General features: G+C 41.5%; 1 protein-coding gene across 6 annotated transcripts in view; it reads left to right on the top strand.

Annotated features, from left to right (window-relative positions):
* The window catches only part of LOC140729684 (protein kinase C-binding protein NELL1-like), a 915,540-nt gene that overhangs the window by 275,666 nt on the left and 625,612 nt on the right, over window positions 1–14,262 (top strand). For all 6 annotated transcript variants that reach the window (XM_073049744.1, XM_073049741.1, XM_073049746.1 and 3 more), the window contains exon 12: window positions 6,876–7,004. In XM_073049744.1, the coding sequence (XP_072905845.1) occupies window positions 6,876–7,004 (129 nt within the window). The remainder of the gene's footprint in view (window positions 1–6,875; window positions 7,005–14,262) is intronic.

The raw sequence follows: 14,262 nt of genomic DNA, 5'->3' as shown, positions 1-14,262 counted from the left end.
TCAAACCAAAGTTAAACAGCATTAAGGTCAAAATGGGAATTTCAATTTGGTTTTATCAAGATATTACCAAGATTAGAATATTGTCAATGAGGAGAGGTTGGACAAAGTTGAATTATTTTCTATGAGGCAACCAACTCTGAGGGAGGTGAATGTAATATACCAGATAAAAGTATATTAAATTGGAGGTGAATCCAATGAAGTCATTGGCACAGACAGCTGTGAGGCCGAGTTGTTGTGTATATTTAAAGTGGTGGTTGATAAGTTCTTGATTAGTAAGGAAGTCAAAGGTTGAGGGGAAGGCAGGAGAGTGGGGTTGAGAGGAAAAGTAAATTAGCCATGTTGGAATAGCAGAGCAGACTCAATGAGTCAAATGGCCTAATTCTGCTCCTCTGTTTTATGATCGTAGGGTATAAATTGAGAGGCAGACAGAGTGTAGATATTCTGTTTCTTTTCCCAGGGTGGAAATGTCATATAGTAGGAAATGTAGGTTTAAGGTGAGAGAAGAGTGTTAAAAGGAGATTTCTGAGGTAAATTCATTTACACAGGAAGTAATGGATCAAGTTAGAAAGGTGTACCAATGTTTGAGAGGTATTTAGACAAGCACATGAAGAGGAATACAGGGATACTGGCCATGTATAGGCAGGTGGGATTGGCTGGATTTCTATCATGATTGGTGCAGAAATGTTGGGCCAAGAGTCTGATCCTGTATTGTATTGTTCTATCCTCACTATAATACTGGCTATGTACATTCCATAGAAGTGCGTAACAGTTTTGTGAATTAGTGCTGCCACATTGGTGTCTTTTACTGAAGAAAAATGTGAAGTTCAGGACATTGAGGCAAATAACCACTTCCTCAATGTCAACAGGTCAAAGGAGATGGTTATCAATTTTAGAAGAGCTTGCACTAATCACACCGATCTTTACACCAGCAGCACAGCTGTGGAAACTACAAGCAGTTTCAAATTCTTGGGAGTGCACATCTCATATAACCTCACGTGGTCCCAGAACACACTCTGCACAATCAGGAAAGCTCACTAATGCCTCTACTTTCTTAGGAGGCTGAAGAAAGGTGGACTGTGCACGTCCATATCCGTGTCCTTCTACAGGTGCGCAGTAAAGAATTCCTACAAGCAAGCTGCATAATATGGAAACTGCACTGCAGTGGACAGGAAAGCTTCACAACGGGTAGGCAAAGCCACCCAATGCATCACCAGCACCAGCTGACCCGCCATATAGTATATACAGAAAGGTGTTGGAAAAATACCAGTCACGTCATGAAGGACCTCACCCGCCCTGCTCATGGACTGTTTGTCCCATCCCATCAGGGAGGAGGCTACTAGCATCCACTCCAGGACCACCAGATTCAAAAACAGTAACTTTACCCAAACAGTAAGGCTGATCAACACCTCCACCCACTAACCCACCCTTTCATATCCCCTAGCGCATGACTTTATTACTTCCTGTCAGTCACCTTCTACGCAGACACTCCTGTGCCTAATGTAACTTTATGAAAATGCAATCAATCTGTGTAATAAGCTATCTTATGTATTTATATTTATTGTACTTTTTTATTATTGTGTTTTTTTAATCTTATTGTGTTATTTCTGAGCTCCATCAGAGGTGGAGTAACAGTTATTTTGTTCTCTTTTACACTTGTGTACTGAAAATGATATTAAACAATCTTGAATACATGAAATTTTCCATCAATTGATGATGATGATCTGATCGTCTCCATTGGATCAATCCCTGATTCTCAAAATATAGCTTTCTTTGGCTTTTTGGTTATGAATAATACAGCTGAATTTGAGTGAAATTCCAAGGAGCCAACTTTGGGACATTTAATTTATTTCTATCTGTGCAAGTTTTCTGACTGTTTATTTTGGTGGATTGACAGTTAGGAGCTTAATACGGCAAATCAGATGCTTTCAGTTGGAAAGATCTTATTGCTGCATCTCGATATTTCTTTGCAGTTTGTAATCTCATAACTAAATCCAATTGGTTTCCATGGAATTGTTTGATATGAAATAAAACACTGGCAATTTTGTGCATTGTATTTATGCAGCTTTACACAGAATCTAAAGCACAAAACCCGGTCATTGGGCCCAACAGGTATTTACTGGGGTTTATAATTAAGTGAAATTCTTTGTCTCTTTAATTATCTTTTACCAATTTTCTTTCATAATCTGTATGATTTACTTTAGTTGCACCATGTGACCTTAAATTCCACAATTTCACTATTTTGCTAATATTTTGATTTGATCTATTAGTTTCTCTGCTATTGATTCAATCATGGGTAAGCAGTGCCTTTGAATTGTTTGTTTATAATAGAGACACAACATCCAAACTGCAGTAGCTCAAGAATGGTTTAGGAAAATGTCTAGTTTGGGCTATGTGAATGGCATAGTGCCTTTAAGACTGCTTGTGGTCCAAATTTCCAAGGTCCCAACTTGTTACAAGCCAAGGATGGAGGAGAGCTTGTTGAAGAAGCACTTAGATCAGGTTGCCATGGACCCCTTGCTTAATGGTGTTAGTCTGTGACATAAAAAAAAAGTTGGGAATCCCTGACTTAGAAGAGCTCTTCCCCCAAAGTTAGTGCCCCGGACTCCATTTGATAATACGTTTTGCAGTCTTGTTGCTACCACTGTCTGTTAAGAGGCCATTTACCAGCTGAAAATCAAACACGCCTCTGGAATAGATGGATTCTGTGCTGAAGTTCCAAAAGCTGTTGGAGCAGAAATTCAAAGACTCTGTTACATTATCTAGAAGGAGGAGCGAATGTTAGGAACTCTCAGATCCTCGCAGGCTAATATTCTCGATTGAATCTGGAGATGTGCTCAACTGGTTCCAATGGGCAGGCCACATTTTCTTTTTACATGTTGGACACAAGACTCTGAAGTGGGCATTCTACTTCAAGCTCTGCCACGGCTGGACATTTCCAAAGAACAGGAAAGTTTTCAAGAGGGCTTTCAAAGCTTACTTGGAAAAGAATGTAACATCCTTAAAAAAAAATAAAAACACAAAATGCTGGCAGAACTCTGCAGGCCAGACAGCATCTATGGGAGGAGGTAGTGACGAGGTTTCGGCCCGAAACCTTTTCCACTTGGTATATGCTACTGTTTTCATAATAAATGTTAAAAGTTAAAATAGTTTTATAATCAACAGTAACATTGAAATTACATCCAAAGAATAATGTCTTAGTAATGCTGTACTTAATACTTAAAGCCTTCTTGAGACTTGAATGAAATGTGTTTTTTTCAGTTCTCAGAGTGTTTTGGTGTTGATACTGACCCTCCCTAGGTTTCACACAGCTACTTATGATGAATTTATGTCACTCTGTACATACAAACAAATTCCCATAAATATTATTAAATTCAAATAAGAACCAGTCTTAGAGGGGGAAAAAATCAGTTTCCCATTGTAATCAGATACCATTGTTTGTTCGGAACACACACTGCCAATTTCACCACAGGAGGCCACTTAAAAGAGTTGCTTCAGACGTTGGCGAGCAATCACTTCTATCAATACTTGTGCAACTGTTCTTTATTAAACAATGCGCTGTCCACTGTTATGCCAAACCAATCGAAACCTATCATTGAGTGTAAGGCATCGTAATTCTATTCCGTTGTAACTAGGCATGGGAAGATAATAAATATGCATGTTAATTGGCCTTTGCCGACTGCATTTAATACAGTACCTTGGAGCTATGTTGATCATACTGAGTACATTTGTGCATTTTCAACATAGGCATAATTGACTTATGGCCATCTGTAAAAATGGGATTCATTCGTAACATGGGGATGGCCTGTAGCTGTTTATCATTTAACCCCCACAAAACTGCTTCATCTTCGTCTGGATTAACTGTAGCGGGGGTACAATTTTAACACCGTGAAAATGCATTTATTTTCAGGTTATCTGTCTTGGGATGAAATAAATAACTGCATCAGTAACCACTGATAGCCAGTTCACTATATTGTTCGGCCTCACAAGAATGACTGAAGTGTCTTCCTCAAAGCAAGACATGATATTCAAATACCAGTGACTCTGCAACGTTAAGAATGTTAATGAAAACCCCTCTTCTGTCCACTATTGCTTTTGCGAATGTTTTCTCATTGGATTTATGAAAATTATTCCTCCACCTTCAATATATCAGCAACAGGGAAATTCTTGCCCATAGTAATTAGGGTCCTGTTGCTTCTCCATTAGGAAGTGCAGTCTAATCAGATAATTCCATTCTCGCTGTTTGCATCACACACCATCAGATGCCACTGGGAATAATTAGTCTCTTCAGGAATTGTCATGAATGGCCGTTTTGCAAAATACAGTGTTTAATTTCTCCAGAGTTTCTATTTCCCAGAGACTTAATAAACTAAGCAACTGCTGAACGTATAAAAGCAATCAGCAAGAGAGGGATAAATCAAACACCTTCGAAGATTTAAGCATATTGTATTTTAGTTTGCTTGTCCGATATTCTGCAAAGCAAATTTATATAGATAGATATCATTTAATTTTGCTAACATATTTGTGTGGGCTTTAAAGTTTCCAAACTATTTACATTAGTAGTAAATTACAATCATTAGGGCTTCTTTCTCTGAGAACATGGAACAGCTTTGCACAGAACAGGCCCTTCAGCCCATTATATAATATAGAGCACTACAGTACAGGCCTTTCAGCCAATGATGTTCTGCCGACCTTTTAACCTACTTATACAGCAATCTAATCTTTCCCTCCTATATAACTCTCCGCTTTCCTGTCATCCATGTGCCAATCTAAGATTTTCTTAAATGACCCTATTGTTTGTGCCTGGTAGTGTGTGCCGTGCACTCTCTACTCACTGTGTTTAAAAAAAAAACCCTCTACCATCTCCCCTATACTTTTCTCCAATCACCATGAAATTATGCTACCTAGTATTAGTCATTTACGCCCTGGGAAACAGTTTGGCTATCCATTCAATTCATGTTGTGCCAAGCTGATTAGTCAAGGCAGGTTAAGTTTATTGTCATAAGCACAAGTACAGGTGCAATAATAAAACTTACTTGGAGCAGCATCACTGGCATGTAGCATCATATATGCAGCATTAACAAGAAAATATTGATTATACACAGTTTATGCATTAATTATACAGTACTGTGCAGAAGTCTTAGACACATATGTATGACTAGTTTGCCTTAGACTGTACGGTAGTAATTTTATGTATTGCACTGTACTGCTGCCGCAAAAAAATACAGAATTCATGACATGTGAATGATGATAAACCTGATTCTGGACTGGGTCTCCATTGTGGACTGAGAGTGGGAGAGAGAGAGGGAGAGGGGAATCATGGTTGGGAAAAAGGGAAAGGAGCGGGGAGGGAGTGGTAAGTACTAGAGAGACATACTGTAATGATCAATAAACCAATTGTTTGGGATCTAATGACCTTTCCTGGTGTCTCAGGGCTGTGTGTGTCTGCACCCGTGTTCTCCCCCCACGTCTCCCCCCCCCGTTCCTGTCACTTCTTCTCTGCCACTTGTCCCATACTCCTCCTGCTGTGCTCCACCCTCACCATTTCCAATATTAGTTTGCTCCCTCCAGATTTACAAACTCGCTCTCTGCTCCATGTTGACAAATACAGGACTGCGCAGAAGTCTGAGGTGCCACGACTGGCAATACATTCCAGGCACCTTCCACTTCTTATGTGATAAAACCGAGCTTGCCCTGCCGCCTTCTTTGAATGCTCCCACTGACCTAAAATGCCTGTCCTCTAGTATTAGGCATTAAAATCCTGGAAACACAAGCCAGCTGCCTTATCTCTATCTCTCATAGTTTTATAAGCTCTATCAGGCCTCTCCTCAGCCTCTGTCATTTCAGAGAAAAGAAACCTAGTTGTCCAACCTCTCCTGATAGCACATTCTCTCTAGTCCAGGCAATGTCCAGGTGAACCTCTTCTCCATCTTCGCAATTGCTTTACAGCAATCATTGGCTGGGGTTCGATTCCTGCTACTCTCTATGAGGAGCTTGTATGTTCTTCCCGAGACTGTGTGGATTTCCTCCATGTTTTCTAGATTCCTCTCACAATACAAGGGCATACGGGTTAGGATCAGTGAGTTGTGGGCATGCTATGTTGGCATTGAAACACGACATCACTTGTGGACGGCCCTAGAACAATCCTCATTGATTTGATTCAAATATACAAATATTTCAATGTATATGTGACAAATAGTACTAACCTTTCTTTATCTTTTTCCATTCTTCTTATATGGGGCGACCAGAATTTTTATCGTAATCAAAATAATGTATATGCAGCAAGGGGAATATTAAAACTTTACAGGAAAATATGCTCCTTATTCTTGCTTTAAACCTTCTCGTAAGTTATCTGCAACATTCCTCTCCTGAATTATCCAGGCAATTCCAGTAATGGAATTCATGATATGAACAAATAACTTGATCTGTCAAACAACAGAGGGAAATTTTCAATATAAAAAGCTTCTTTTGAGGTGAAACCTAAAATAACATTAAGGGCTTTTGTATAATCCATTGATGGGGTTCAAAAAGTAATTTTAGCTTCGAAGAATGAACGTTAAGCAATGAACACTCTCGTCCTTGAGCATCAAAGTTAATGACTGTAAAATTGTGAGTTTGAGAATAAGATGTGGTGTTTCCTGTATTATATTATCATATCCCCATTCTTGTTACGTTCCGATCTATCAGTTCGTTGAAAAGGTACTAAGTGCAATGGTATTTCTTTGGAAAACACTTTGTTAACCATGTTGTAAATATTTAATGTTGTAAAAAGCCTTTTTTTGATTTGGAGTTCAGGGAAGCATTACCATTTGTGTAAAACGATTTGCCTATTTTTATGCACTGACTCCCCTGTGGTTAACCAGGTCCCTATTTTACAGGCCATGATTTCTGTGCGGAAGGACATGAATGTGGTGAAAACTCAGAATGCTGGAATCTAAACACGAAAGCGGTCTGCATGTGCAAAAATGGCTTTGCACCCATACAGGGCGACACGGCGAATTGTGAAGGTGGGAGGTGTTTCTTCTTTGGAACTTATTGGTGTTTTCAAGCCTATAATTGTGGACAAGAATGCAAAGTGGTTTGGCCATGGCTTCAGGTAGCTCTGAGTCCTGCGAATGTTCGTGTTGTCAAACTCGGTTGTGGGAAAGGCAGATTTGTCTCGGTGAGCGATTGATGGAGAAGTTTGGATGGACATCAGCATGATGGTAGTTCTTTGAAGAAGCGGTGTTAAGTTAGTGGCTTGAAGATTTGTCAGTTTGTTCATGGTCTGAGGTCTTTTTCATTCATTGTTGGATATGGTTATCAGTTCCGTTTATCACTTCACCCCGGCTGTCTTCAAGAAAGTAGTGACAAGCCTTCTTCTTGAGTACAACCTACTTTTGTAGCATGTTATGTGATCTCTTACTGCTGTTTATTGGTTAACCAGGACTCTATAGAATGGATAAGCAATGTGAAGTCCGCAACATGATTTCTATTTATTTTGCCATCAGTAATTAAGCCAGATTAATACAAAAAAATTAGCAGCAGATTTGAAATATTGTAACATCGATTGAATTATCGTGCCTTAGCTATTGAAGTTCAGAAACTGTACCGGAAATGTTCATCTGTCAATGGATTCGGCACAAGAGAAAATGAGTTCTGAATGAGAGGAATTAAATAAGAAGTTTTGCTACTTTGCAAGTTGATTGCCTGTTTCAGGTAGAAATTGCTATTTTGGAAATTGCACTTTTTTCTCCAGAAGCAAGCTCTAGTTCTTTGATGCTGAGTACTGCCATTCATTCCCTCTTCCTGTGCACTCATACCATCAGCTACTACACAGAAGTAGGGTGGAGCAATAAAGTTGCAGTTAACAAACAATAAGTAATGGTCAGATAAAATGTGCAACATTTTAAAATATCATTTTGGATATAATTGTGTGAGTTGAGGCATGCTTGTCTGAGTATCGAGTTATTCTCAGGTAGTCTAGAATTTTCTGAAAGTATTTCATCACAGTATTAATAAAAAGGCTGGTGTAAGATAAGTACTTATTCAAAAGGTTTTTTTTAAAAGATAATTTAATCACAGTGAAAGGTACATAACCAAAATCCACCATTTCTGATGCAATAATGAAGGGTGTTTTGGGAAATGTAACTGGGATATTTGTGTGGATCTGGTAATAAAAAGATAATGAAAGATTTATTCTCGTAACACTGCTCTATTTTGACCAGGCCGGCTTCTACAATGGGGGTCTCCTCGAAATCCTCCACTTTCCTTCCAAAATTCTAAAAACATGGGTTAGAGTTAGTAAGTTGTGGGCATGCTACGTTCACACCAGAAACATGGTGATACTTGCGGGCTGTGCACAGCATATTGGACTGTGTTTGTCATTGATGCAAAATGGCACATTCAACTGTGTGTTTCGATGTTTCAATGTACGTGTGTCAAATTTAGCTAATCTATAAATCAGAGCAGGCATTTCAGTTAACCAACTGAGTGCATCTTTCTTAGGGTGGCATGCTAGATTAGTGGTTAGCACAATGCTTTATGGTGCAGGTGACAGGGGTTCAATTCCCACCATTGGCCGTAAAGAGTTAGTATGTTCTCCTGGGTTTCCTCCCATAGTCCAAAGGCGTACCAGTCAATAGGCTATTGGACACTGTAAATTGTGATTAGGCTGGGATTAAATCGAGGGACCGCTGGGTGGCGCAGCTCTGAGGGCCGGAAGGGCCTCTTCTGTGCTGTGTCTCAATTAAAAAAAACTTCCTGGCCTCCGTAATGAAATATTATGAATATGTCCAGGGGAAGCTTCACATGGAAGGAGAGTCAGGAATTTAATTGCTGGCATTCAGAATATTGCAGCTGACTTCTATATAACAGTTCCAATATTATGTACAGTAGTCAGCATGGTCATTCGAAAACTGGAGGAATAATGCAATGTTATTGATTCCCCTTTTATATTTCAGTCCAGACATTTTGTTGTTTACAGTTGAAAAAAACTGTTGCCTAGAAATTCATTGATGTAAGTGGGATGAGCTATGGGGAGAGAGTACAATTCACTGATTCTACGCTACTTCAGATATATTGTAACTGCTCAGGGATGAAATTCTAGGGAGAGGAACATTGTGGATATTTATCCGCATTGATGCTGAACAATTCCAGCACTTGGATTTCCAGCCTCAAAAAATTTTGCTCCAATTACTCAGTAGGTTTTCGCAAAAGAAACGAAATGAAGCATTTTATGTTTAATGAAACCCGTAACGCATTCTGTTGAACTCCAAAGCCTACACATTAGAATGTGCTAAAATTATGTCATCATGTCAGACCAGGTTCTTAGAGTGAAGCCCCAGCTCGATGTCGGTGGTTGTGAATCATGTACGTTTCCACCAATTACGTTACCCTACACAGCAGCCCCACCCCGCCCCAGCCCCCACCTCCAGAATTCACTAAAACCGACATTGTAAGCCTGGCTGCATCTCCAAGGGGCCACCGAGCCTCAGGTCCTGTGTTCCAAGGGTGGAGGAACAGCTGGTGCCTCTAGCTCGTCCAGAGGCACATTGACATGTTCATGGTCATGGCCTGATGCCAGGGGCATGGCAGTGGAATACTCCGAATCTTGGTGGGCTGTTTTAGAGCAACCTACCACAATATATTCAGGTTTACCCCTCTTATCTATGAAAAAAGTATTTTCTTCACTTTCCACAATGCAACCGTCCATTGTAAGGGGGCCTAAGGGGAAGTTGGTATGCATCATTGCGGACGAAAACAAACGAGCTGAATGGAGGTCAATGAGAGCCCAGAAGTGCTGTACACCATGATGGGAGATAGGAGTTGGTGAAAAGGAATTGAATTTACCAAGGAGGGTGGAATGCTGTTGAGAGGCCAACCAGGTGGTTGTGGCACCAAGATTGAAATCACAAGGCACTTGTAATGGCTGCCAGTATACCAGGTCAGTTGCGGACGACAGCTGGTCCTCTGTTGGTGCTATTCTGATCCCCTGCAGGACCCATTGGAGGTGATAATGTTAACACTTATCAGTCAAGGAAGCCCTCAGAACAGCCATTAAGGAGCAGTGAAACCACGCGCATAGGCCATTGGACTGGATGACCTAATGCCAATGCCAATGGACCATCGCAGTCTGAAATGAATAGGGGACCGCGGTCAGAGGAAAAATCGGACGGGGTGTCAAACTGAGCAACACACGTGCTGATGAATGCCCGAGCCATGCCTGCGGCCATTGCTGATGTTTAGAGGGACGACCCCTCTGACCACCTGGTGGTACAGACCATCATGGTATGAAGATGTGTGAAACTGAGGGGGGTGGGGTGGGGGTAGAGAACCAACAAGGTCCACATTGATATCATCAAACTATCGCTCAGGGACCTGAAAAGGTGCCAATGGCACCTAAACATTTTGGTCAGTTTTTGCCCACTGGCTCTCCACACAGCCTGCAGTCCAATGACACACATCCTTTCTGAGGCGGTGCCAAACAAACTTGACTGCAGCTAGTTTCTGTGAGGCCTCCTGGCCTGGCTGAGAGAGTCGAAAACAGTCATTCTGCAGTTTGCATGATGGGACGAGGGTGACTAGTTGTGACATCGCACAGGAGAGAAACCGCAGCTTCTCTGAACTTAATGAATGTTAGCCAACCACAGGCCCGTGACTACTGTTCGGTAAGCCTGGACCTCTGGGTCAGTACCTTAGTCAGCTGCCTATGTGCTTAGGCATAGTCACCCCCTATGTGTACGGCCTCAACGGCTGGCTGTGAGGGGCAATCAGTCGTGGCATTATTTATCCCTTTGATATGTTGTATGTCCACTGTGAACTTGATATTTAGGCTGGAACATTGCTGCCCTGCAGACCAAGGGTCTGATATTTTGGCCACTGGATGCACAAGGGGTCTGTGGTCAATGAACGCTGTGAAATGGTGACCCTCTAGAAAAATTGAAAATGGCAGACATCCAACCGGAGACCAAGAAACTCATGGTCAGATGTGCATTACTTCCTTTCAGGGGATGCTGCTGCCATTTGAAGAAGGCGAGTGGCTGCCACACGCCTCTGACCAATTGTTCAGTGCACAGCACCCACAGCCTAGTCTGAGGCGGCAGTAGTAATAACTATTGGTGCATTGGGGGAGCAAGTGCACCAGTAGGGTTGCATTAGAAAGAGATTGTTTGGTATCACCAAGTGCGTTGGTCATATCTGCTGACCAGTCAAAACACTTAATTAGGGGTATTGCCTTTAAGCGCACTATACGTGGGGAGCATAAGTTGAACAGCTTGAAGAATGAGGAGGTGAGAGAAATCCATCATACCTAAAAACTCCTGTAGTGTTTTAGTAGTGTGAGGCGGTGGGAAATCCATAATAGCAGCTACTCTTGATGGGAGCGGTTAAGCATCTTCTGCGAAGAGGTGATGGCTAAGAAAGTCAATGGTTGACAACCCAAAATGGCATTTAGCAAGGTTAATAATCAACCCAACCCGTGTTGACTTACGTGTCTCAAAAAGTGTGTGATGAGATACATGCTCGTATTTGCGTGCACTGGTGACAAATATGCCATCTAGGAAAACTAAAAGAAAATCTAAGTCTTTTAATATAGAGTCCATCAAACACTGGAAAAACTGTGCTGCATTTTACAGTCCAAACGGCATGTGTAGAAACTCAAAGAGGCCAAACGGGGTAATTGCAGACGTTTTGGGAATGTCCTCCCAGCACACAGGCACCTGATGGTAGCCTGTAACTAGATCAACTTTGGGAAAAATTAACTTTCCAGCTAACTGTACTGAAAAGTCTTGGACGTGTGGGACTGGATAACAATCAGGGGTGGTGACCTCGTTAAGTCGTTGGTCACCCCCACATGGGCGACAGTGATTGAGAGTGGAGAAGGCGTAAAGTGGTGTGGTGAGACTGGGACCAGTAAGCCCATCATTGTGTACACTTACATGGAGTGCTGCCACAAGAAAGCAGCATCCATCATCAAAGAACCCCCCGGCAAACATCTAGGCCATGTCCTCTTCTCGCTACTACCATCAAGCAAGAGGTTCAGAAATGTTTGGTTCCACGCCCTGCGTCATTATCATTATCACCCTACAACAATCAGGCTCCTGAACTGGTTTGAATAACTTCAAGCAGCGCTACTCTGAGTTGGTTCCATGACCTACAAGGGCTCTTTACACCTGACGCTCTCAGTATTGTTTTTATTTGCACTGTTTGTCTTCTTTTGCACATTAGTCGTTTGTCAATCTTTGTCTGCCTATCTGTAACTTTTTGCAAAATTCTAGTAAAAATATTTTTCTTGTAAAGGCCTGCAATCAAATTAATCTAATTAATCTCAAGGCAGCATATAGTGGCGTTCATACTTTGATAATAAATTTACTTTGAGCTTTTATAGGTGGATTGAGGGGGAAGGCGAAGGATGATGAACAGTGTTGCCAGTTGGGAATGAAGTGTGAAGTTTGGAGACAGAGGCAGGTGACAGAGGGGTAGAATCAGACAAGGAAAATAAAAAGAAAAGCTGGCAAATGTGGGGAGAGGGGAGGTTAAAGATGGAGTTAGAGAGTGGATGGTGAAAAGCAGGGCTATAAAAACCACAATTGCTGGAATCTGATAAGCAAGAAGAGTTATTAATGGGAACTATGACGACGGAGATGAAAAGCAGGTGGAATCAAATATGTGAGGGGAGCCAGTGGATGAAGTGTGAGGGTAATGGGACAATGGAACCAGGACAGGCAAGGAGAGGGGAGACTGTAAATACTGTTGAATGCAGCCAGTGGGGAATCTTCTCCTTATCTTCATAAGAGTGAGCATTGAATGCATAATGGAAAAAAACAATTGCAGTCTGATAAATTGTAAAGCAATAAAAATCCCAACTGCGAGTTTTAAGAATGTTCTTGAATGATAATATCTTCTATTTTTTCACCTTCCAATTATTTATTTTCTTGGCCTGAAGGCATGGAGTCTGGCTGGATAAGAACCTAAAAGCCACTCAAGCTTCTTCTCATACTAAGGCCAATTCAACATTCACCTGCATGATATTCTAAGTGGGGCAGGGAGTGTTGGCAGGCTATATGAGCAGCATGAGGAAGCCTGATTGCACACTTGTCCACTTGCACTTTGCAGTGGGAGAAAATAGGAGGGAGGATCCTCAATTCATTTCTTTCCTCTCTTGAAACACAATTATGTTTATCCTGCTGAAAAGAGCTCAGCTGCTGTTTGAAATTTGAATCTGCATTAACGCAGATCCCTACAAAAAGCATTATCTTAAAGCAAAGGTTAAACAGTGAAGGCCATAGGGTAATGTGCACCTCTCCAGAAAAGTTACTCATGCGTCGCGGCGATGCAAACCACAACAACTGTGATTCGTCCGCTTGGTAGCATCGCATTTCCTCCTACGTATTTCCGGTTGCTTCTTCTCCGCCATGTCTGTAGACTGTGCATACAGCGATGCAAAATAGATGAACCAAATCATCAAATCTACCTGGCGACATGCGAAGATGTTTGAAATGCATTTCCTCGTCCATGTCTCTCACAAAGAAACTCAGCACAGTGGCATAGAAACCCCCACCGCCAACTAGCATTTTGGCGCACACCAATGCATACTGGCTATGGTGTAGAGTGACGTAGAAGTGAAAATCAGGACTATGGCATAAGCTACGGCATAGCCCATCCGTACAAGTATAAATCAGCCGTGAGTCTGCAACCCGTTCTGTCTGGAATTAACAGGATGCTGTTGCCTGTGAAGAATTTGCCTTAGCTGTTTAGATTTGGATTTACATAAAGCACCGTAACGGGCTCTTCTGGCCCAAGGAGCCTGCGCCACCCAATTAAACACGAATGACCAATTAACATACAAACCCATACATCCTTGGAATGTGGAAGGAAATGGGAGGAAACCCACATGGTCTTGGGGAGAACATATAAACTCCTTACAGGCAGCGGCAGAAGTTAAACCTGGTCGCTGATGCTGTAAATAGCAATTTGCAAAGTACTACGACACTGTGCGGCCCCATGAGGTCCAAGAGTCGACTCTAATCTACATTTTCGATCTTGCAGCCCATTTTGTAATTTGAAACAAAGAATAAAATGCTTCAATTGGTTAAAGAAACTAATTGTTAACAAATGATTATGTGGAAAGTACCATCTGTTAGAAGCCCAGCAGCTGGCTATTAAGGTTTTGTGGATCATATATTATATGATCTGGTTTAAATTGGAAACCATCAGCAGTAATGGAAGGAAAGTAGAAGAACTAATGGATAATAAGCACTCACGCTGTGGAAATTCACTTCGCAA

The sequence above is a fragment of the Hemitrygon akajei genome, chromosome 6 (genome assembly GCF_048418815.1).
Source record: "Hemitrygon akajei chromosome 6, sHemAka1.3, whole genome shotgun sequence".
NCBI classification, from domain to species: Eukaryota; Metazoa; Chordata; class Chondrichthyes; order Myliobatiformes; family Dasyatidae; genus Hemitrygon; species Hemitrygon akajei.
Note: the sequence above shows the minus strand (reverse complement) of the source record. Positions and strands in the feature narration are given on the sequence as shown.